Source organism: Centropristis striata, chromosome 1 (genome assembly GCF_030273125.1).
Source record: "Centropristis striata isolate RG_2023a ecotype Rhode Island chromosome 1, C.striata_1.0, whole genome shotgun sequence".
NCBI classification, from domain to species: Eukaryota; Metazoa; Chordata; class Actinopteri; order Perciformes; family Serranidae; genus Centropristis; species Centropristis striata.
The window spans coordinates 3,991,650-4,017,808 of NC_081517.1; the positions used below are offsets into that span (position 1 = coordinate 3,991,650).

At 37.2% G+C, this 26,159-nt stretch overlaps 1 protein-coding gene across 1 annotated transcript in view; it reads left to right on the top strand.

Annotated features, from left to right (window-relative positions):
- Nucleotides 1-18,897, top strand: part of LOC131989124 (xylosyltransferase 1-like) — a 130,455-nt gene extending 111,558 nt beyond the window's left edge. The window contains exons 10-11 of the mRNA XM_059354351.1: nucleotides 10,278-10,611; nucleotides 15,349-18,897. Of these exons, the coding sequence (XP_059210334.1) occupies nucleotides 10,278-10,611; nucleotides 15,349-15,671 (657 nt within the window). The 3' untranslated portion in view covers nucleotides 15,672-18,897. The remainder of the gene's footprint in view (nucleotides 1-10,277; nucleotides 10,612-15,348) is intronic.
- Nucleotides 18,898-26,159: the final 7,262 nt, after the last annotated feature.

Below are 26,159 nucleotides of genomic sequence, written 5' to 3' on the forward strand. Positions count from 1 at the left end.
AGAGCCTAAAAGGATATTTTATTATGAGCAAAAAATTTGAAGGCAGTACCGGGCCAAAAAAAACTGTTGGTGATGTAGAAGTAAAAAAAAAAAAAAGGTGCTCTTCAGGGATAGGCCAAGTAGTGAAGTAGGGCTGGGCGATATGGACCAAAAGTCATAACCCGATATATTTAGGCTGAATATTGATATACAATATATATCCCAATATTTTTACCCCAAAGTGAGAGCAAATGTTCAGTCAATGTTGAAGCCAAATATTAAAAAACATTTATTTGAGTGAACATAAATACTGTATAACAACAGGAGTACCTTTTTCAAAAAAATCAAAGCTCCATAAAGTACACATTTATATGAAAAAATATCTTAAATAAGATAGCCTATGAATTAAATAGGTCAATCTTTTTCTGAAATAAATATATTTATATGAGAAAAGAATAACGAACATTACAAAAGAATAAATATGACAAACCCTAGTAAGGGCAGCATTTATATATAAAGAAAGAAAAAAATTGAACTTTATCGATATATGCGATATGGTCTAATTCCATATCACATTTAAAAATATATCGATATATTTTTTATATCAATATGTCGCCCAGCCCTACTATATATCATCCCAGGGGCCAACCCAGTCTTTTTTTAAGGGCAATCATTTAAATCACTAACAAATCTGCCAAATCAGAGCCTAAAAAATATATATTATATGACCAAAAAAATTTAAGGCAGTACTGGGCCAAAAAAAATGTTGTTGATGTAGAAGTTTTTAAAAAAAGGTGCTCTTCAGGGATAGGCCAAGTAGTGAAGTAAGCATAGAAAACGACTGTCCAGTGGCACTCTTGATTGTACATCAAAAATATTTTATTAAATCGTGGATGACTAATTTGGTTCAAATTAAAGAGTCTTCATTGGGGTATAACATGCAAAGATGTCACAGCAAAATAGCAAAATGTGATGATCAATGATCAATGATCAGTTTAAAAACGATGAATGACGGAACAATTCTTACCTATTTTTTCTTCAAACAATTTTGCATTGTACAGAAAAGGAACCCAAAATGTGTACATTGTGTAGTGAAATAAAAGCAATAAAGGCTTGTGTATATTACAAAAAAAAGTATTTGTGCACAAAGATGAGAAATATCATTGTCGTACAAAAATAACAGTTCTTGTTGGTAAGTCTCATTGTTTCAGTCAATGAATTTGTATCTTCCAAATACACTTAAATGAGATTTTTAAATAAGGTAAAATAAAGGTTTTGAATGCTTAAATATCATCTTTGCAGTTTTTAAATATGCCCCTCCTTGGCCCCCACAGTAAAATTGGTCTAGAACCGCCACTGCTAAAGATGATTTAATTTCATAAAGCCAGCAAATATTTGTATACATGAGACATCTTAGAACAGTTTGTAAAGTATTGAAACTTATATCCACCCACCAAATGATAGAAAATGTACATGAAAATCTATTGCAAACGTGTAGAGGAATTAGTTGTTCACTCCGAGAACTGTAGCAATACATTTTAAGTCATTCTTTTGATTTGTGAGGTAATGTGACATGTGTTGTACAATCTGTACTGTAACAAACTCACATATATAATGAGCAGATAGGAAAGGGAAATTAAACCACAACATTGATAATTGATGGTTAAAAACAACACCAAAAACAAAATGCTTGCCCATGCTGTTACAACCTCACATATTAATGGCAGACAATTACTACTAACTGCTCTGTATGCATCAGTGTGGGTGGACAGCATCCTCATAGGACACCAATCACTAAATAGTGCTTTTCAACAATGTTGTTGAATACTAACTGAGTTAGACACTTTTGTGTTCCTACTTTAATGTTTTTTTTAATTTCACATTTATCAAGCTGAGCCAATTTTATCAAAATGCTAAAAACATGATGTACCCAAATGTCTTCTTCGAAGCTAAAAAGAGAGGCTGAAATAATGACAGAGACAGAATGAGAACTGGACAATTATATTTTTCCCGTGGAGTTAAATGTGACTGCAGGAAAAAAGTTGCTGTTCAGAACATAATTTAAAAAGGCTAGGTCAGGCTAACTGTTTCCAGTGTGTATGCTAAGCTAAGCTAACCAGTAGGGCTGGGCGATATGGACTGTACTGTTCTCAGCTAAACTCATCTCTCCAAAAATGTCCTGCAATGATCAGGCCGTTTTAATGAAGAAAAGGTAAAACTGAAAATAAACAAATAATACAAACAATATTAACCACGTGCATAGAGTCAAATAAAACAAATATAACTTACAACATGTTAAATCCTCCTAAACAAATATACAAATACAAATAAACATACTCACTGGCAATGCCACAAGAATAAAGAAAGATAAGGATTGTTGCTCTTGCTGATAACAAAACAGGACTGATTCCTCTAGGAGACCGGAGAGTCACCAAAATAAAAGTCACCTCTTCAAAATAAAAGTTCTTAAATTTCTCCTAACTGTTACATAACATGGACCAAAATTCATATCCCGATATATTTAGACTGAATATCGATAAACGATATATATCCTGATATTTTTAGCGCAGAGTGAGAGCAAATGTTCAGTGAAAGTCAAATATGACATGTCATAAGTAGTTTTATTGAAACCGTTTTTTTTAAGGAAACAAAAATACTGTATAACAACAGGAGTAATAGATATATTTATATGAGAAAAGAATAACGAACATTACAAAATGACAAACCCTAGTAAGGGCAGCATTTATATATGAAGGAAAAAAATTAACTATAATGATAAATGCGATATGATCTAATTCCATATCACATTTAAAAAATATATCGATATATGTTTTATATCGATATATATCGCCCAGCCCTACTAACCAGTTACCATATCTATCATACAGTAATGAAAGTGGTGTCCATCTTTCTATCCCTTTCTCTGTAATTTTCCAAAAAGTCAAACTATTTATTTAACCCTTTATCGGGCGAAGAACCGTATTTGGTAACTTTAGCGGATATCCAAAATAAAAAAACAAAAATATTTCAAGAAAAAAGTTGCAAATTTACTTGATTAAAGTGGCAAATCTACAAGAAAAAAAGTCGCAGATTTAAGAGATTTAAAGTGACAAATCTGTGTGGAAAAAATCACAGATTTACGCGAAAAAAGTGTGGGAAAAAAAGCTTTTTTCTCTCAGACTCTCTCAAATCTCATAAATCTGCACATTTTTTCTCGTAGATTTGCCACTTTAATCTCATGAATTTATTTCTCAAAATATGACCCCCCTCCCCACTCCAAAAAAAGAAAAGTTGGGTGAACTCAAAATTTAAAGGCAACAAACTTCGATAAAATTTTAAGTTGGACAATTAAACTAAATATTTTAAGTTTTGTTTTTTTAATTGGCTCAACTCTGAATGTCTCTGGCACGATTGTAACGCCGCTATGAATGTCAGCTAATGTTGCGACCACAATTTTGAGTTAGCATTGATACGCTAATGGCTACTCTTGTAGCTGTAACAAGCAGCGCTGCTAGCATCAGTTAGCCGCTAGCATCAGTTAGCCGCTAGCTTTCGCTAATGACCGAATTTCACAACAAAGAAATAAGAGTTAGCAGAACTATTGTCCCTTGTTGTGAACCCCAACTTAAAGATATAAGTAACAACAACTCACCAACTTGTTTTTGAACATACAACTGGCTTCCTTTGTTGTGCTAACTTACATTATTGCCCTAAATGTCAGTAATTTATATTTCCAAGTTTTACCGACTGAAATCACTGTTTTAGGCCAAAAAATACAAGTTGGCTTTTTTGCAGTGCCCCGGGTCCGTATGTTGTTGTTTTTTTACACATTCTGGCTTTATGTAATATATCCTCCAATATTCTCTAGGGTTGAAATTTGCAAGTATTTCAATGAGTGCCCTATTAAGGGTTAAGTCGTGTTTGATACAGCACACAAAAATCCCTGTTCTCTATTCTCCATCCTCCTCATTGCTCCACAGTGTGTCTTTATTAACAAGCGTCCAGCCGTCTTACTCATAGTCGCTCCGTAGTGTAAACGTGTCCCAGGGGAGTCCTCTGGTGCAGCTAGCGAGCACCTGTGTTTGATTACCCGCACAGAAAGTGCCACTAATAAGCCTCTGAACAGGGCCTCGGGGGGCACCGATGCCCTATGGTTTTAAACAGGGCCAGATGTAGACTGGGACTGTCCATGTGGCTGCCTGATTATATTGACCTGTCTTATTTAATGGAGGTGTGGGCGCCGGCGTGCCGGCAACGTGGAGAAAAGGTCTGCAGGGTTGATGGGTCAGAGGGAAGAAATGGAATAAAGGGCGGATTATGAGATGGAAGCATTTTATGTTTTCTATTAAGTGAGGTCGAGAATTTAGCAGAGGATGAAACACATAATATGGGTAATCACTATGAATAATGGGGCATCGGTGGAGAAAAGTAAAAATGTATTATGTAGGAGTTAATGTCAGATGTGAGTTTCTCCTGTTTGTCAGGACACAGCAGAGGAAAATGAGGGTTAAATGTGTGAAAATTAGCAGTTGTTGTGAGTAATTGCTGTTTGTGAATGGAAAATCTGAGTAATTGGTTCAAGTGAGTAAACAGTGTGAGTAAACAGGCCGGCAGAGAGATGGGAGTGACTGAAAAAAAGGGGGATAGAGGTCACAATGAGGTTGCCAGATCAGCATTAGTAGCACAAAAGCATGTTCTTCTAAGTAGTGAGAGAAGGTCATAAGCCTCCAACTTGGTGAGCGGTCATAAGGCTTGATTGGGTATTGGTCTTAAGCCAAAGCTTATTGGTTAGAGGCAGCAAGGGACAGGTTGAGTGTGGAGGTCATCGTAAGCTGGAGCCTGAGGCTGAAAATGGGCCACAAGTTAATCCCTGTTTGACCCACTGTCACACTGGAAGAAAGATTTCTTACTACTGGTGGCTCCATCTATTTCCTGCAGGTATTCGCTTGGATTTAATCACCAAGTGATTGATACCTAAGTCGCAGAGAAGAGTAATTGCTTATTTAAAGCGATAAACTTTGTGGACGATGACAATGTGTTTGCCATAGACTGTATAAAAGAAGTGGACACTGTGATGTCATCCATTGTCATGTATCGGTCAGCCAACATATCAGTTTCTATTGTTATCGGCATATATGTTTTAGGGCTGGGCAATATGGATCAAAAGTCATATCCGGATATATTTAGGCTGAATATCGATATTCGATATATATATATCCCAATATTTTTATCGCTAAGTGAGAGCAAATGTTCAGTCAAAGTCGAAGCCAAATATGACATGACACAAGTAATTTTATTGAAACTGTTTATTTAGGTGAACATAAATACTGTATAACAACAGGAGTACCTTTTTGTTTTTTTCAAAATAAAAAAAGTCTTAAATAATAAGAAATTTGACACTGGTTTCACTTAAACACACTCCTAAAACCAAGTCATTTCCGAAGTCAAGCTTTAGAAATATTCTAGATTAATATTATTTTCTCGTGTCATTGTTTTTTTTTTTTCATCAACACCAGTCCTAATCATAAATATCAAATATTATATTAGTTGATTTTCTGAAATTTAATCCCGTAAGTGATTTTTGTGTATTGTTATTTTTGTATAATTTATAAAATGATGAATATACTGTATGTACATTTACTCATGTTTCATTCTTGTTGTTCTTAGTATTTATGCTATTTTTTAATGGTACTTCATATTTCTACTAACTGGAGCAAGGATCACAGCACAAATTTGAAAAAAACTATATCGATATATGCAATATGGTCTAATTCCATATCACATTTAAAAATCTATCGATATATATATCGCCCAGCAGCTGATCATAAAAAAAGCAGCATGGCTAATTATGCACAGCATCTTCCATGATCGTAAACATCGTGATCGTGAATTGACCCGCATGGCTAACTGTGCACAAACAGAGATCGCTAAGTGAACACAATCTGCTGCAGCAATGTAGACATTAAAGGCAATTATCTGGACTGATATATTTTTCCTGGTCTCATATTTTCTTTTTTCTCTTTTTGCTTTATTTCATTTAACCCTCCTAATGCACAACATGGGTCAAAAATGACTCATTCATCCAAATTTGATTTAAAATTAAATGACCTAATACTATAATAAAAGTAATTTGTTTCAAATAGTTACTTTCCACACTCATATATTTAATATATTTAACATTTTTATGTATCATTTTGTCACACATACACTGTATCTGGAAGGTTTTCACAGTGCTTCACTTTTTCCACATTTTTTTATGTTTCAGCCTTATTCCAAAATGGATTCTGGTGCTTGTTGTGACCAAACAGAGATTGCTAAGTGAACACTTCCTGCAGCAGCAGCACATACACACTGTACTGCTACAGAGCTAACTGTTAGCCTGTTAGCACATACACACTGTAGTGCTACAGAGCTAACTGTTAGCCTATTAGCACTGTGCTACTGTGCACCTTGTTCCGCGACCCGGACTTCACTATGAAAGTGCAGGAAATCACTTTGCCTTTGCAGAATCACTATGAACGCCCTAAGTCGAAAAGCCGGCACAGATCTTTCCAGCAATATATTGGGGATTTGCGAGACCACACTATGAAAGGGGCTTTTGTTTATTGTCGCTTGTGACTACTTGCTACTTGCCGGCTTTTACAAATGGCGCGTGTTGTTGTGGCATCGAGTACTACGTCACATCCTGCTTAGTGTTCTACTCAATCAGCAACCAGGCTTTTTTTCAGGGGAGAAAAACGTCCCTGCTCTTCGACAGAGCCAGAAAAAGTCCAGTCAAAAGACCGCTCAGGACGGCTCATATTCAAATTAGGAGCGTTTCGGCGAGTGAGACAACACCTCATCCCGGGTATTGGACTGTAATGGAAACAGCCCTATTGGCTTCATTTTCAGACCCAGAGTTTGCCACTTGGCGTGGGTGTGAGGACCTCAGGCTGTCTGCATAAAAATATAATAGGTCGATATGTATCTTACACTTTGCTTGGTAGAATAGCCTGTATACAGTATTTTCTGTGCTGTCGCAGAGAGTAAAAGCCACTCGCCTGGCCTGAAACTGCTCGAAAAAGTGGAAGTTGGTCTACTGCATGAGTTGTACATAATTTACATTGCACTTAGTTGATGTTTGTTGCCGAATAAACCACGGGCATGAACCAGAAGTAAGTCTCAGGGGTCCCCTCCTACCTACAGCATGTGAATATCATCAGAATCTCCCTCTCACAACTCTAACTTTAGTCTGCCTTCTGCAGACTCTCTCCCAGTGGATTACAGTGAGATTCCTCTGTCAATACTCCCTTCATTTCTTTCTGGGGCTCAGAACGAGAGTGCTGCCAATCAATCGGGGATGTAATGTGTGCCAGCGAGTCAGCCTTGAATAAAGTAATGAGCTACAGAGGTGCGAGACAAGAGAGTTGATTAGTAATTTAAAAGAGAAAAGAGCCAAGGTCCAAGGGGCAGAAATGGCAGAGGTCAGTCCGATAATTGAGATGAAAGTGAGGTGTCTTTTACGGATGGCCAAGACACACACACTGTCTAATTTATGCAAGTAATGTCTATTTATACTGTACAACGCTATTTGAATTCTCAAAGGATGTAATACAGAGTCAGTTCCAGTCAGCCATTGATCGTCCAGCAGGGTGAGGCCGTGTTAATCAGCTATCATTGTAAGGATGAGCGTTTGCTAAAGCCGCCATCCCTCTCACATTTCTGCCAACACCCCAGACATCTTTCACTGTCTTCGCACGTGTGTGTGTGTGTGTGTGTGTGTGTGTGTGTGTGTTGCCTCCCGATCTATCACCCAATCTCCCCCATCAATCTCGATCGCTTCATGTGTCTCATTTTGCATACCGCACCGTTTTGCAATCTCTGCAATCTAACACACACAGATCACGCCTCCTCCATTACGGTCCTGACCGCAATGTAGACATTAAAGGCAATTATCTGGACTGATATATTTATCCTGGTCTCATATTTTCTTTTTTCTGTTTTTGCTTTATTTCATTTAACCCTTTGATGCACAACATGGGTCAAAAATGACTCATTCATCCAAATTTGATTTAAAATTAAACGACCTAATACTATAATAATAGTAATTTGTTTCAAATAGTTACTTTCCACACTCATATATTTAATATATTTAACATGTTTGTGTATCATTTTGTCACACATACAGTGTATCTGGAAGGTATTCACAGCACTTCACTTTTTCCACATTTTTTTATGTTGCGGCCTTATTCCAAAATTGATTAAATTCATTTTTCCTTAAAATTATACACACAATACCCCATAATGACATTTTTGACCCATGTTGTGCATTAGAAGCGTAGTGATACAAACAGGGTGTTCATGCAAAAAGTAAGAAATGAAAAACAAAAAATTAGGATGTATGATGATCAAAAACAAATTGATTGAGGAAAACCTGGAATACTGAATGATGAAATTAATTTATTGCAAAGATATAGAAAATTAAAAACTCAGTCGGGTCATTTTAGACCCATGTTGTGCATCAAAGGGTTAAATTAGAGACTCTATTCAGAGCAGCAGAATCAAGCCTTCTGTTGTCAAATCAAAAGTTTAAAAGACATGACCTATAAATCCCAGTTCAGTCAAACAAACAAATTTGTATACTAAATGTTAATTATGTAAGCTTACAGGACGTAATAATCTTAAATTGGCTCAGTGTTCCACTGGCGGTCCTCCAGTGTGCAGCAGGCTGGCAGCTACCTTCATGTTCTGCAGCCAGAGGCAGTGTATGTCTCATAATTCACCAGAGATATATTTGACTTTGGTATTATCTGTTACATTTTTATATTCTGTTTATTTATCAAAATCGTCACAAAGAATGCAGCATTCTCAGCACTAAAACCTCATTTTTATGGAAGTTTGCTCCCTAGACTGTCAGTATTTTTTCCTTTGTTGGTTTTTTTTCCACTGATGTCAGGTTGTAATCCTCTCCACTGTAGTTTGTGTTCAGGACAAATGCTGCTCACACTGGATCCTGCTCTTCATTGCCTCTGTGAAATGCGTTCAGAGAGCAAACAGGCATGCATTTGATCTTCACCCCGAGGGGATCTGGCTGGGGTCTCGTCATACGCCTGCCTCTCATGTTCCTTGTCAGAGATATACTCAGACGTACAGTACCAGCGACTGTGGACAAATAGACTCAAATGTGCAGGACGAAACAATCAGGCCTGTCAGCCTTTTGCATATTATAACATTATATAACGGCTGTGTGGAGGGTTGGGCTGCAGTGTGCTGCTGTTTGATGAAAAATGCATGCTGAGATTATCTGTCGGCCCCTTGTTATAACTCGATATCGGGTGCAAAGATGGCGCCTATTTTGAGAATTGTTTGCCTGGTGCATATGCAAAAAAAGTCTTGGTAACACTTTACAATAACCATCATTTATAAATGGTAAACAGATAGTTTATTAATGTTTAATCATCATTTATAAACTGTATATAGGCCATTTAGAATGGAGAATACATATTTTGATTAATGTTTAACTAACTAAATCACTTATAAATGGTAACTAGATGGCATATTAATGTAAGTTTATAGTTACTTTACCATTAACAAACAATTAAATTATAATTAATAGTTTATTAATAGTTTTAGTTGCACTCATTATAACATTTTTAACACCATATTAAGTATGCTAATGGTTTTGAAATGATGCATATACCTTTAAGAAATTGGTTGAAAACATTTAAAGATTACTTATGTACAGCACTTTGTAAATGGTTAATAATTGGTCTATAAACCATCTATAAACGTTAATTAGATGGTTATTGTAAAGTGTTACCAAAGTCTTTTAACTTCCCGGTTTACTTCTGTGTCACGCGGCCCACTGAGCATGCGTGGTGTTGTCCAGTGGAGTTGCCCCCTACTGGCCATGAGAGAGAATGCAGGTTTAAGGCACTTCCTCATTAGCCGTGTTTCCTTTAGGCTGCAGGACAAAACAATCAGGCCTGTCAGCCTTTTGCATATTATAACATTATATAACGGCTGTGTGGAGGGTTGGGCTGCAGTGTGCTGCTGTTTGATGAAAAATGCATGCTGAGATTATTTCCCATGATGATTCAATGCAGATATTGGTTATCTTAATACTATAGTTGGTATAATGGTGCATGCAAAGTACGTTACTTATTTATGTTGCACTACTGTTGATGCAGCAGTGAATGTATATGCGTTCATCTTTTGTGCCTTTTGCAGTTGCTCCTCTCCTTGTCTTTCTTCTTACCTCATTCTGTCACTCACTCATCTCTTCCTGTTTTCTCCTCTTCTCATTTCCTTATTCTCAGATCGGTACTGAGTGGGACGCCAAAGAGCGCTTGTTCAGGAACTTCGGCGGCCTGCTGGGCCCCATGGACGAGACGGTGGGCATGCAGAAGTGGAGCAAGGGTCCTAACGTCACCGTCACCGTGGTGTGGATCGACCCCACGAACGTCATCGCCGCCACTTACGACATTCTGATCGACGCCAGCGCCGAGTACACCCACTACCGCCCGCCGCTCAACCAGCCTCTGCGGCCCGGCGTGTGGAGCGTCCGCATCCTGCACCACTGGAGTCCCGTGGCTGAGATGCACTTCCTCATCGCCCCGATGGCCTATAACAAGCACCAGCCCATACGCCAAGGTGAGGGAGAGGTTGAGACAGCCTCTCAGGAGGCTTATTTGTAACTAGCACTTGCCATTTGTTTCAGCTTCATCATAACACAAAATGACTATTGATTATGTTATTTGTGCAAATAGCCTTGCTAGACTTATTGCACCGCTGCGCTGATCCTTAACAGATAGTCATTCATCAAAAAAAGTACTTAAAGTGTTGCTCTGAATGCCAACTACATACCAGGGCTGTTTGGATTGTGGCAGAAATCACCATCACAATTATTTTGGAGCAATATTTAGATCAGGATTACTAAGCAGGCTTATTTGTTGACTTTAGAATCATTCTGCATTTGATGAACAGTGGGCCTTAATGCTGTCTTCCATCAAAGTTCCCACGTTTATTTCTTCTGAATATACGAGTTATTGTGATAGGAAACAAGTTGGAAATCTAACTAGATAGATAGATAGATAGATAGATAGATAGATAGATAGATAGATAGATAGATAGATAGATAGATAGATAGATAGATAGATAGATAGATAGGTAGATAGATAGATAGATAGATAGATAGATAGATAGATAGATAGATAGATAGATAGACGGTATATAATAATAATAATAGTACAGTATAATATATATAATATAATATAATATGTAATAATAGATAATAAACAATATAAAAATAAATAAAATGAAAAATATAAATAAAGTAATTTTAAGTAAAATAATATGATATATAATATATAATAATAATAATAATAATAATAATAATAATAATAAATAAGGCCAGTAAGGCCGGTATAATAATAATAGTAGTATATTACAGTATATAGAAATAATAGTAAAGGCAGCAACAGTATATATAATAATAATAATAGTAATAATATTAATAACATAGCAAAGTGTCGTGCGTAGATTTAGTGCATAGATTTAGTGCAGACTTGTAGATCTTTTCATAGATGTCTTTTTTTGCAGTGTGAAAGATACTATAATATGATTTAAAGTTAAATTAACTCCACCTACGTTGAAATGTTGATCAAAGTTGTATGCACAGGTAACAATAGTCAAATAACAGCAATGCACTATGGGAATGAGGATGTAGATAGGTAGGTAGGAACTTTATTAATCCCTCAGGAAGGTTAGCTCGGGAAATTGCAATTCCAGCAGCAGCACAACACCAATACAATAAAATAGACAGAATAAAGTTATAAACTAGTCAGAAGGTGCAACATTAGAGAGCTCAAACTCATATATACTATAATAACAGTGCAGAATTAGATTTGCAGAGTGGAGTTCACTACATGGTTACTAGTACTTTAATAAATCTGATGGACAGGCTCATTTTAGCTCTGAATCTTCAGATCAGTAGTTCATATCATAGATTCTGTGAATAAATATACAGAGCTTGAGTACACACAGTGGTTATGTTTGACAGACCAAGTCTATATTCAGAGTACATCCTTAGGATTTTCTTTCAGCATAGTGTCACAGACTATTTGCATTCACTGTGAAAAAACAATTGCTACTTTAGGTGCTCTACAATGTCTGCACACACACACACACACACACACATGCACAGCCTCGTATTTGCAGCGATGCCCTTTCTAATCAAGCCTGCGGGACTCTGCAGACCCTGGTTGTTTGTCATCAAGTCACCCTTAATAACCCAGCGAGCTGCTCATACACACTAAACAGAGTGTTAAACAACAGTGCACTTAGCCTTCCAAAAACAATGACACAATTAAATCAATCAGGCAGCATGGATAAGGGGCAAGGCTGCATTGTTGTCGTCCGTAAGCAGCCGGTTGGCTCCGAAATCACATGAGAGTTGAGACGCCAGCTTCGGCATAATCGCGTCTTTCTCCGTTTAATAATCTCACTGAGCCGTTTTAATGACGAGGACAAACAACAACTAAAGTTACAGCTCTGTCTTCGACCTGAGTCTCTGCGGGGCTGTTGGGGGGGTCTGCTGTGCAACAGTGTGAGTTAAATATTCATCTCTAGCTTTACGGGTGTTTAGCTTCATTATGCTCAGTTTTCCTATTGATGTAAGGGTGGAGAAATTTGCCTGGTACTAATTTAACGCTGTGTCACCACAAGGCATTGTTTTCTGTGGTTCAGGAATAAGATTAGAAGCATCAGAGGGAGTCAGCTGCCTGTTTATTCAGGAGAGGTCTTGATTCATTGATATAAATGGGATGGGCACACTCCTACCATGAAGCAATACAGTTCAGCCTCCAACCCAAAATGACCATAGGGCTGAGTCAGCACCTCATCAAAACTTCAAAATCTTACCAAGTCCATAAGTACACTGTTGCTCATAAAGTTGGAATAGAAAAAAGTACTGTGAGATGATTATACTGGAGTGTACAGTGATGGAAAAAAAATATTAGACCACTCTTTTTCTTCAGTTTGTTCATTGAAATGCCTGCTACAACTAAAGGTACATTTGTTTGGAAAAAATATAATAACAACAACAGAAATTGTTTCTGATATCTACCATTTGCCATGGTTTTCTTGATAATAACCAAAATCATTATAAAAAAAACATGGAAATGTCTAGATATCATCTCTTATATTAAACTCTTATGAGCTTTTTTTGTTGTTATCATTATATTTGTCCAAACAAATGTGTCCTCAGAATAACAAAAAAATAGTACTTTAATGGACAAAAACTAAAAGGTAAAATTAAGAGAGAGAAAAATAATAATAATAAAATAAATAAAAATAAAAAAGGGAAAAAAAGGAAATGAAAACACAAGTGTATAAAGTGTATATCTTCTCAAAACATTATTAATCAAACTATTCCAAAAATCACAATGAAAACGAAACTACCATAAACACAGGATTGTGTCTGAAAACAAAATTATTCCAACTTAATGCGCGACCATGTACCTCATCAAAAAATAGGAACTGTCCCTTCAAGTCTTAATCTTTAAGACATTAAATTGGGTTAAATCATAAACATGCTGTATATTTTACAATATAAGGATGCATAATTACTAGCTGTAATTAGGAGAGAGAAAATAAAATAAAATAAAAATAAAAAAGGGAAAAAAACAAATGAAAACACGAGTGTATAAAGTGTATATCTTCTCAAAACTTTATCAATCAAAATATTCCAAAAATCACAATGAAAACGAAACCACCATTAACAGAGGATTGTGTCTGAAAAATAAATGATTCCAACTTTTTGTGCGACCGTGTACCTCATCAAAAAATGGGAACTGTCCCTTTAAGTCTTAAAGGAACAGTTCCTATTTTTTGATGAGGTACACGGTCATAACGTTGGAATAACTTCCAACGTTCTTAAACTCTTAAACTTTAAGCATGTTTATGATTTAACCCAATTTAATGTCTTAAAATTTAAGACATTAAATTGGGTTAAATCATAAACATGCTGTATGTTTTACAATATAAGGATGCATAATTACCAGCTGTAATTAAGAGAGAGAAAAATAATTTAAAAAAAATAAAAAAAGGGAAGTTATTCCAACGTTATGACCGTGTACCTCATCAAAAAATGGGAACTGTCCCTTTAAGAACTTAAATTGGGTTAAATCATAAACCTGCTGTATGTTTTACAATATAAGGATGCATAATTACTAGCTGTAAATAAGAGAGAGAAAAATAATTTAAAAAAAATAAAAAAAGGGAAGTTATTCCAACGTTATGACCGTGTACCTCATCAAAAAATAGGAACTGTCCCTTTAAGAACTTAAATTGGGTTAAATAATAAACATGCTGTGTGTTTTACAATATAAGGATGCATAATTACTAGCTGTAATTAAGAGAGAGAAAAATAATTTAAAAAAAATAAAAAAGGGAAGTTATCCCAACGTTATGACATCAAAAAATAGGAACTGTCCCTTTAAGAACTTAAATTGGGTTAAATCGTAAACATGCTGCATGTTTTACAATATAAGGATGCATAATTACTAGCTGTATGGAGTTATCTAGTGTTTAAGTGGCGTTTATAATCATCATGTAATAATCTCTTGTATGCTTGTCTGACTGCGTTGTAATGTGTGCTCTCGTCTTAGCTGTTCCATCCACCCTCCTTTAATTTACTGCCATGTCTGGCACCAGGTTCCCCTCCTACATGCACTGCCAGTAAAACTTTATGACGTGGCCTTCCACCCGCATTGGCAGCAGCAGACACACACACACACACACACAGAGCTCTTCACAGATGCACGGCTTCACAGCCACCACACAGCTAGCTGGCATGCTATAGACACGGCCTTGCCTGGTGGAGCACCTCATGTCTGACTGCATCTTTTCTGTCACCAGTGCATGAAAAGCACTGATGTCTGCTCAGCCATGCTCAGAGAGGATGGCCAGCGCCCCAGTTAGAGTACCAGTGAGGAATTTACAGCTTCAGTGGAGCTCAGGGTGGAGAAAGTGTTTTAAGGGGAAGTTGTGTCTACGTTTTTCTGTCTTGCTGCCGGGCTTGACCGTCATGGGAAGAAAGAATGAGGGCGCGTCTGACTCTGACCGTTTCCATAAAGTCAGCACTGCGGCGGTTTGACATACCACATCAAAGAATGGGAATTAGGTAGTCCAGTCGTAAAAATCAATCCGAGCAAATTAGCAACCAGTTTAAGCTGCTCAGATAATAACAAAGCAAATCACGTTCTCTGCTTTGATATTTTACCATTCATGTCTCCCTTCTTACTTTTCCCTTCAACTCGTTTCCCCTCTCTCCGTCTGACCACTGATTATCAACTATCTCCTTCTCTGTCTCTTCCCACGTCTCTCCAGAGGATACTCTAAGGCTCCACAACGGCCCGGTGAAGAACAGCTACATGGAGCAGAGTTTCCACGGCCTCAACCCGGTGCTCAACATCCCGGTCAGCCTGGGCTACGTGGAGCAGGCCAAGAGGAACGCGGCCCTGACCGGCCCGGAGCTGGAGCGCTGGTTAGACAGCCTGGTGGGCGAGCTGTGGGAGGCAGCTGACGTCTGCGCCGTGGGCCCTACCGCCTGCCCGGTCATGCAGGCCTGCCTCAAGAACCCTTGGAGCTCCCTGAGCCCAGACCCCAAATCCCAGCTGGGAACGCCGCGCGCAGATGGGCGAATCAGGTAGCAGCGAGGCCTCCAGCTGGACAGGAGGCCGCGGCACAGGAGATTCACTGTTGATTTTTATTTATTTAAGGGGTTCGTCGCGGGCGAGGGGAGAAAAAGTGTTCTTCCTCTGTCTCGGGAGCAGAAGGAAACAAAAGAGAGAGCGGATTTCTTCGGGAGGTTGGTGAGGGTGTCTGGACAGAAAGCGAGGAGAATGATTTTCAGATCCTCCCACGGGGTTCCTCCTTTTAGGGGATTATGCTGGCTTTGCTATTTCAGTTTCTCAGTGTATTTATTTTTCTTCTCATGGCTGAGTTTTACTGTGATCAAACGTTGCAATTTTTCGAGCATTTATTTTGCTGCTGAATGAATTATGAAGTCAGCTTTTAAAGCCCTGCACGGGGCACAGCGGTCATGTGACACTGGTGGCAGAAGACGTTCTGCTGCAAAAAGGCCTTAGCAGTATGAGGAGGTAGCCTGGTACTGAGAGAAATGTGCCTCCCTAAAGTGTATGTCCACATAAGCAAAATGAAACGATATCTGAGGGTTAGAAAATAAACACAACACCCAAATACAAAACCGAAATGAACGACTCAAAATGCAGCGACAATAAAAGCAAATTTCCCCTTTATGGAGAAATTTTAAAGGAATATTTTAGCATTATTGAATCTAATTACTTCAAAACTATTGAGTTTCTGATACTTCAGTGACTCGATTTGTAAATCAGTAGGAAAAAAACAGTAACAGCAGTAAAATGTGTCTCAGTTCAGTGCCTGATCAGGATGTGGAACTGTTGAGGCCGGCTAACCATCTGCTGCAATCACATTTCATAAATATGGAAAAAGAGAAATGCAAAATACAGAGGCCTTTTCAGAATAATTATACCTATTTGGATTATAATAGAAATTTATTATAGAATTTTAGTAGAGCTGCAATGATTAGAAGACTTATCTCTTAGAAAAATAATCGCCAACTATTTAATAATCGATGAATCGGTCATTTTTCATGCAAAAAATTGCAGGAAAACCTGATTTCAGCCTCTTAAATATGAATATTTCATGCTTTTCTCTGTTTTGTGTTATTAAACTGAATATCTTTGGCTTTTGGACTGACGAAACAAGACATTTAAAGACATCACTTTGGACTTTGAGGAGCTAGGATGGACAGTTTTCACTATTTTATGGCATTTTATAGGCCAAACAATTAAATCAATTCATGGAGAAAATGATTGGCAGATTAATTAACAGTTAGTTGCAGCCCTATACATTTTAGTCTTCTCAGTTCATAAATGCTTCGTTAGTGTTTGTTGTATTATAGTATAATTTGAAGACTTAACATACACGTAGTGAAGGTTTATTTTAATGAAACCCAGATGTTGTGACAGGCAGATGACGTCTTGGTTTTCTTACCAACCTGCCTCAAACTTGAACCACAATTATCTCAAGCTGACCTTAAAATTCTCATTGTCGTTTTTAGTGTTTTTTACTTTCTTCCAGTCATTTCAATGACACTCTATGTTGTATATGATTTTACAAAAATCTCAAAAGTTGTGTGAATGAGGGGGTGGTGAGTCCATGAGTCGCTATTTATTTATAAGTTTATATTAATACTGATATTTTTAGTCAGTGACTAAATAACTGCGACGCTGCCTTGGCAGCATGATAAATATTTTTTTGTAAAGAAAGCCGCCTTTATTTACAAAGGCCAACACCCCAAACTTATACTGTACCTTTTTATGGCCCGCACCTGTGTGTTAGTCAGTGTTGTCCTGTCTGAATAGATCTTCTTGTCTTGGTTTTCTTACATGGCTGTTTGCCAAGTGCATCACAAGAGAAAGCCACCCTGACCCGAGAGGTCAGAGGTCAGCTACCTAACAACCTCACCAAACAGCGAAAGGTGAACAAAAACTTCACAAGCGAACACAACGGACGCCGTCTGGAATGGAAGGAATCTGTGCTTCTAGGTGTTTTACGGTTCAGAATGATAGTGAGTGGCCGTGATCTTCATGCTGTGACAATAATGTACAATTTCAAGTGAATATTATATCGTGTCTTGATTGCAAAATGCATAATTTATTAGATCAACTTTACATTTGAAGTACCTTTTTTTCTGCCATCAAGACAATCTCCGGACATTTGAGACGAGTTAATTACGCCGAGGGTAGCTCGCAAAACACATTCTGAACGAGAGGTACGCTCGCATATTTGTTTTACTTTGAAATAAGTTTCATCTGAAGTCAATTAAGAGTTCAATCTGTGATTGTCAACAATGTTTAGCCACCACACGAGCTAAGTGAGTGTTCCCGCACAGGCTAATTAAGAGACATTACTGTTCATTAACGTCGAGTTCACCTTGCCTCGCTGTCAGATGTGTCTGTTAGAGTCTCTTCACTCCTCTCCCTCTCACATCGACACTGTTTCTGGGCTCGGGGTTGTAAAGGACAATTTTTGTTTTTTCACTGGCCGGCTTCTGCTGCCAACCTTTTAACTTCTAGTGCCACCGTGCTCAGAACAACTACTTCACACAATACATATTATTATGTAAGCTCAATGACAGTTTTGGAAAAAGGTGAATTAAATAAATGTAACTCAATGTGGAAGTCCTATTTTGTAACAAAATGATTAACAAATGAAGAAGATGTACATAGGTATTTTGTATTGAAATATTGTTCAAAGGTATTGTACATGTAAATACAGATGTGGTAAAATGACATTGAATTATTAAGAGTTTTTGAAGTGTCAGATAACTGGGCACAAAGAGTGAATTGATGGTGTTTATTGATCAAAGTACATAACCTGTTTCAGTGTTTTTGGACAGCTGTGACAACAACCTTGTCCTATTTGCCTCTCAGAGAAAATCACATGCCAGATTGTTGTTGTTCTTGCTGGAATGTATTGTTGAGCAACCGTTGCACAAATTTCTCTGAACTGACGTTTCCCCCGTTATTTTTTCCGGGGAGGCTCTGTGTGCCTTAGCTGACTTTTAGAACCTTCTCTGTCCATTAAAAGAAAAACCTTTATTTTGTTATTTGTTTTGATCTTATGTGAAGAATACCATGAGTTTGTCGAGTGATTCACTGGTACTGCAACACCAAAAAGATGTCTGCTGTTGTATATATCATCAGGCCTTCTGTCTTTATCAGCTTTTATTTTTTTCTTCCCTCCGGGGGATTTGTTTTGTTGTACTTGACTGGCTTGTCTTACTTTTCTCTGACTGCTTTTTGGAAATAAAATTCTATGGAAAAACAGCTCATGTGGAGTCCAAACATTAAAGCCTGCTGAAGCATCTTTCCACCATAAAGTTGTTGCTTATTAAATACATAGTCCGAGCCTGTTTAACTGGGTAACATAATGAGTTTAATACTGTGTATTTTTATTTACTCACAGAGATCGTTAAACTTATTTTATCATCTTAATTTCAGGGGTATTCACAGAAAGTGTTGGTGGAAGGATCGTTTCAATTCCTGGTACGTCTCAAAATACTTGTGCTTACAAGCAAAATGGGATTTAGATTCCATTAAAGCTGCATGATCACATTTTTTATATTAACAATAGATCAATTGACTGTGTGTAATGTGTGAGCGGTCCACAAGGAATCATCCAACTCTGGAGCGCTTTAGCATCTTTCAGCTCATAATGTTTCTATTTGCTTATTTTTATGCTCATTTTGAAGCATCTCATTAAAATAGCTAAGTGAAAACGCTCACTTGCAGTGGTTTTTGCCTTTGTTAAAAAAGAGTTGACTCACCAAATATGGAAACACATTTCGTCACACTGTTAAAATAATCGCCTAAGTCATTTTTTGTCGAAATTGTTTTTTTTGCCTTTTTATACTAAAGATAAAGATATACACTTTATCTGTCATGAATAAATCACATTATCACAATCATTTCATGGAAAGAGGTAAAAAATATTTAGTTCCAACCTTATGAGCTACTGTGCATTTGTCTTTATTTCCTGACAGAACGAAATATGGCCAATATTTCCTGAGAACAGTAAAAACCCAGACCTCTCCATTTCCTCTCACAGATTGGTCAAATGGACAACTTTTTGTTTCCAGTTTGCAAACTGCACTTAATTTGCTTCTCAAATTATTGGAAACATGACGATGGTTTTGGTTTCACTGCCCTAAACTTTACTGTTTTTGGTTCACTCTCAGCTTCCATCAACACTGTTTCCAGCTGTTTCCAGCCACAACTCTAACTAGAAAATTTCCTCTGGGGAAATTCTGAAAGGGCCACCGGGGCTACTGCCGGTGTGTGTACACTATGATTAGATTCTTCAGAGATTTCAAACTATGCTCTTTAACCTCAAAATGTGTGTGTGTGTGTGTGTGTGTGTGTGTGTGTGTGTGTGTGTGTGTGTGTGTGTGTGTGAAACGTGTATCTGGAGGAGTGTGCGGAATTTCTGGCCTCGCAAAGAAAGCATTTTTGGCAAAACCATAATAGCTATCATTGCTTTGTTAGAGGGATCTAAAAAAACTGTTACATCTTCCTTTTTCAGAAATCTTGCGTTTTTAATATGGGAGCCAATGAGGCTGTTGGTGCATGTTGGTGGATCATCTGTACGTCCTACGCCCAAACTATAACTCTGACAGCTTTACCAGAGGATTGTGAGTGAGAAGACAAATTTTCCTACGTTTCTATGTATACATTATTTCTGTTGAGTGGAATTTGCGGCCTGAAGCGCAGTTTTCAAATTTATTTTTTGACAAATTTTTCTCTCCCTCTACACTCTGGCGATGATGTCACACACTGTGACACGAACATTCCGTGCAATACACACCCATTATAATCTCATAATTTCTCCAAAAATTATCATGGTCATTGAACAGGGATTGATAAAAAACTATATGACGTATCGAAACGTGGATTAATACACCGATACACAAGACTTGTGTCTACTGTTTAAAGTTTAAATGGAGTCTCTAGGTGAAATTATGCCAGAGAAGTAGACGTTTAAAAATCTCCAATTATTGTTCTTTTTTGCTCATTTTTTTTTCGGCCGTCCCATTCATTTCAATGCAAAATTTTCAGCAGTCATATTCTGTAGAGAAAAGTAATAGCACACCGATCCCGATCAAACCGCACGTTTTGATATATAATTTGTCCTGCAACTCTTCAAGTTATAGGACTAGTAGCGGGACGAAATTGCGTCCGGAAGAGGAAGAAAAAATCCAGGTGGAAAGTTTTAACCATCACTTCATTCATGAAGTATTTTCCTCACTCAGACTGAGGTAGTTGAATTGTTAACTATGGGTACAGCTAGTTGCTCCCATATGTTTTCCACCAAATTAGCTTCAACAGTTGTCCTCTTGCAGAGATTCCAGACCAACGCCCACAACACAACACAGCCCTTTAATATGTGGCTAACAGGGAATCTCAAATGAATGATGACTTCCTATAAAACATGTCAGCCCGAGAAGTGACACTGTTCTTCCATAAATACAGTCGTGAAATGGATCACACTTTAATTTAATTACAGCATCTGAGAACAATAGACCTGCCAGTAGATATACAAATCCAATTTTTGTAATGTGTGAGTGTGTTCTTGTACTTCCTACATAGTGAGGACCGTAACACATTTTTATTAACACATTATTTTTTAAGTGAGGACATTTTGGCCGGTCCTCAATTCACTATTCCAATGGTGGACCTCACACAGATAGAAGTACAAGGATGTGTGTGTGTGTGTGTGTGTGTGTGTGTGTGTTTGTGTGTGTGTTCTTGTACTTCGGACTTAGTGAGGACCATAACAGATGAAGAGAGGAAATGCATTATGTTAATGAATGTCCTCACAAAGATAGTAGTCCAAGGGTGTGTGTGTGTGTGTGTGTGTTCTTGTACTCTGGACTTAGTGAGGACCATAGCTGGTTTAAAACTAACAGAGTGAGGACATTTTGGGAAGTGGGTACATTTTGTCAGGTCATCACTACTTCAAAGGCCTGTTTGAGGGGTAATGGGATAGGAAATGCATTATGTCAATGAATGTCCTCACTAAGATAGAAGTCCAAGGGTGTGTGTGTGTGTGTGTGTGTGTGTGTGTTCTTGTACTTCCTACATAGTGAGGACCGGAACACTTTAACCAACTGAGTGAGGACATTTTTGTAAAGTGAGGACATTTCGGCCGGTCCTCACTTCTTTAAAGGCTTTTTTGAGAGTTCAGACTTTGTTTTAGGGTTGGGCATTTAGTTGTGATGGAGAAGGTTAGGTTTAGAGTTAGGGTAAGGGGCTAGGGAAGTCACTATTCCAGTGAGGGCCCTCACAAAGATAGTACAAGAATGTGTGTGTGTGTGTGTGTGTGTGTGTGTGTGTGTGTGTGTTGACAGGCCTTGATCAAAGGAAAACTACAGTAGCAACAGATCCCATTTTCTATCCCATAAGACTGAGGACAGGCGGCCTAATTAGTCCTGATTTACTCTGCTGTACAATTACGTGCACGTGTTTCCTGAGCAAGTAAGTGAGTCACTAAGTGAGAAAGCATTCAAAAAAAACAACAACATAGCGTGCAGGTTGACATGCAGGGTGTGGGCGTGCCGGTTAACGCGGATGTGAGGAGAAACGTGCGGCCTTGTTCACCGGCAGCAGGATGAGCAGGATCATGTTTGTTCGACTGTGATGGGAAACAGTAAAAGCTACCCTGCTGATGTTGGGAGGAAATGACTCGGATTAATGGCAGATAAACACGCTGATGATCATTTTCTGCTTTTAACTCAAGCTCAATGACACACATGCTGCTTGATTAATTAGCACCCCTGAAACGGAAAGAGATTGTAATAACGGTTATAATAGGCGTTTCTGTCACTACTGTAACACGGCCATCTGCACGAGGAGAGCAGGGGAAGGCACGTTTCTCACCGCTGAATACATTTACAATGAAAAAATTACTATTCGATGAATCAACTGCATATTTTACACACATCGTGCACATTTGACTCCTGTAATAGATCCCTTTTACCAACTGATAATTCAGATTATATTAAGGGTGTATGGTTTATTGTTGACGTTTTATTTTTTAAATGTGTTACTATTTTTTTCTTTTTTGTGTGTTGTTGTTTGTTTGTTCATTGTTGTCTCATTATGACTACATGGGTGTATGTGTACTTATGTGTTTGTAAGTTAATAACAAGTTATGTGTGTTAATAGTGGTAATAATGAGTTTATAAACTACATTACTATGTGTTATACATACATATATATATAAATATTATTGTTATATAACTGAATATAGTAAATTAACATAGGGAGAAGGGGTTTAATAAGCTTTGGCTCCTTTTGAACACAAATAAGTGTTGAGTCTTGTTGTTGTTTCATTTGTGTTGTTGTCTTGTATTTATTGTTGTTCGTTTGTTTTTAAATGTTCATCTTTTATTTTGTGTTCAAATAAATTCTCAATCAATCAATCAATACTTACCGCACTATTACACAAATGTAATTCAGTCATCAAATACACACTTGTAAATATATATATATATGTAAATTCATTCATATATATAAAAGACAAATATAATTTTCTCCAAATTTCTGTTATTGTCAACAAATCCCAAAAAAGGACCAACACCAACAATAAATTAATCTGACTAACAAACAGGGGTGAAAAGTAACTAAGTACATTTACTCAAGTACTGTATTTTAGTACAATTTTAGATACTTGTACTTTACTTCAGTATTTCCATTTTATGTAACTTTATACTTCTACTCCACTACAATTAGCTGCCACCTTGAGTTGCTTTTCATGTGACGATTTAACATTTAAAAAAAACATGATCAATTTAAAGTTTATTGAAAGATTAGACATATATATATATTGACATATAGACATATATAATTAAACAGTTTATTAAGTAGTTGATATCTTTACAACTTTAAAATGCTGCTTACATAAATTAATCAATTATAATAATCCAATAATATATATTATTTGGAATATATAAAAGAATCTGAATGGGTCCATTCTGCATAATTAGTGCTTTAACCCATTTAAGCCGGGAAAGCATTAGCGCATTTCTACCATTAAAACCGGGGGCGCTGTTGTGTTTTTCTACCATAAAAGCCGAGAAATCGGATACGTCGTTTTGTAGTATTTGTATTTTTTTCCACCTATTTTCGGTCTCTTGGCCAATGAAATACATCAGAATACATGTGGGAGTGTCAATGTTGCAAAACTTTATTGAAGGTTTGGATAAATAAACTCCTCATGAAAGCCACAGGCAAGCTCTCAAATACTTTTTGAATTTCATTTCTATCTGCTACAGAGGCTGAAAAATCTATTATTTAGTAGGAACACTACTGTTGACACTTCTGTTGAATTTCAAGGAAAAACTTAATTTTAGGGGGTTATTTTAAAATCGCCCAGAGGTTTTTACAGGCATTTTTTCCAGGTGTTTAAAGCCTAAATGGGTACATTTTGATGCTGATACTTTTTTACTTTTACTAAGTAAGTTTTGAATGCAGGACTTTTACTTGTAGTGGAGTAATTTCAAAGTGTGGTATTAGTAATTTTACTTAAGTAAGGGATCTGAATACTTTTTCCACCACTGCTAACAAGCCTGTATAGCTTAGCTTCTGAGCCGTACTCCTGCCTGCCATCGACTGTAGGTACACGGTAAAAAATGTTGGTTGAATTTACAGTAAAACACAGTCAAATTGCATCAGAAATAGGTCGTAAAATTAAACATTGTACATCACCGTAGTAGATACTTTTAATTACTGTAAATCAAAGAATAGCATAAAACTTTAAATTCTACCGCCATAAACTGTAGGAAACACACAGTTTTGCTGGTAAAATATAAAATTTTCATGTAAAGTTAATGGAGAAATACCATGATGACACAATTATCCTGAAAGTAATGGGAATATTCAATATAAATTACAGTTTTTGCTGATATTTACATTTACTGTATTTTTTTACGGTGATGATCTGGCAACCACAGCTGCCGGTATTTTACCGTAAATTAAACAGATTTTTTTTTACAGTGTAGTAGAGTGACGCATGAATTCACAAAGAATGGATTCCAGCCGCTGATGACGCCATTTATATGACGCATTTTTGATGTGGTTTGATGAAGGAGAAGAAGAAGCAGAAAAGTGGCGTTCAATGCACATTTAATGCACACGAGCTCGGCTTGGGTTCTCTCATGCTGCAGAATGAATTAATGAACACAGGACAGAAGGATCCTATATAGTTGTGGCTCAGTGCCAGCCATTCTGGTACACTGAAGGTTCTTAAAGCATAACAACAATGTGTCCTTTCATGGTCAGCCTGTCAACACAGAAGCAACATCTTACTCAAGTTTGACAGTGCAGATGTTGAGTCTGTTCCTGAAATACACACAGCATAAAGTTTGTGCTTCAGTCTACAGTTGTACACTGTGCAGGATCACGGAAAAGCGTTCTAACAACCATGAATTGCGATCACTTGGAACAGCTTTCTGCCACGTCATAAGGTCCGATTCACTAAAGATATTGTGCTAATTATAGTTATTAATTATCACAGTGCAAACACGGCCATAAAGTTTCGAAGCTGAGCACAATTTTTTCTCCCGTATTTCCAAAAATGACACATAGGAGAGCTGAGAGGAGTCCTAAAATACAGGATTTTGAGTCAATCTTATATATATAAATGCGCTTAATTTACCATGAGCTCTCTGAAGACGCTAATAATTTCACTGTAACTACATGTGACTATTACCACTGGGGCTTTTATGCAATGAAGCTCATTTGTATAGAAAGGGACAGATTTTGCACCATATGTATGCTTAAATACCTAATTTAGATAGATGCAAATTAACCGGAGCCCCGATAATGAATTTGCTTGGCAGAGTAGTTAGAGGTGCAATTCATCCTTTGCAAGTGTTTAGAGAATAAAATGTTTTGTTTTTACCTTATTTGTACATGTTTAGCGGTTGCAAAAGCCTTACAATCCTTATGTGAATTTTGGTTCTAACTGTGTTAAAGTACCTCATACATCCCTTTAAGAGTTGGCTAGGGTTAAGCACAAACATGACTTGATTAGGTTTAGGGAAAGATCATGGTTAGTTTTGATTAAAATGACTTGATTCCAACAACACAACACAATAAACTAAACAATCCTGCTTCACAGACGTTAAAAACTGGTTATCAGGAAACTTTCTTCAGTTAAACTCACAAGCTATAGGTCCAGACCAGGCGGCAACCTCCGGGTCTGAGCAGGGAGGCAAACCAGGAAGTGGCTTAAGCTGCATTCTACTGAAAATTCCAGCAGGGGGCACTGACGAAGGCTGCAAAAGCATTTAGGTCCATTCATTTTAATACAAAATGAGAAAACTTCTCACTTGATTTATTACCTCAGAATTTTTTTTAGGACAACACTATGGTCTCAATCACTAGTAAAAAATCTTATTCAAGATAATATGATGTTAATAGTGTAAATAAGGGCCCCATTTAGAATAAAATAGAAGATAAAGAATCGTATGATTTGGGGCGGGGCTACCTTTGATTGACAGGTCACTAACAAGGCGAGCAATATATATA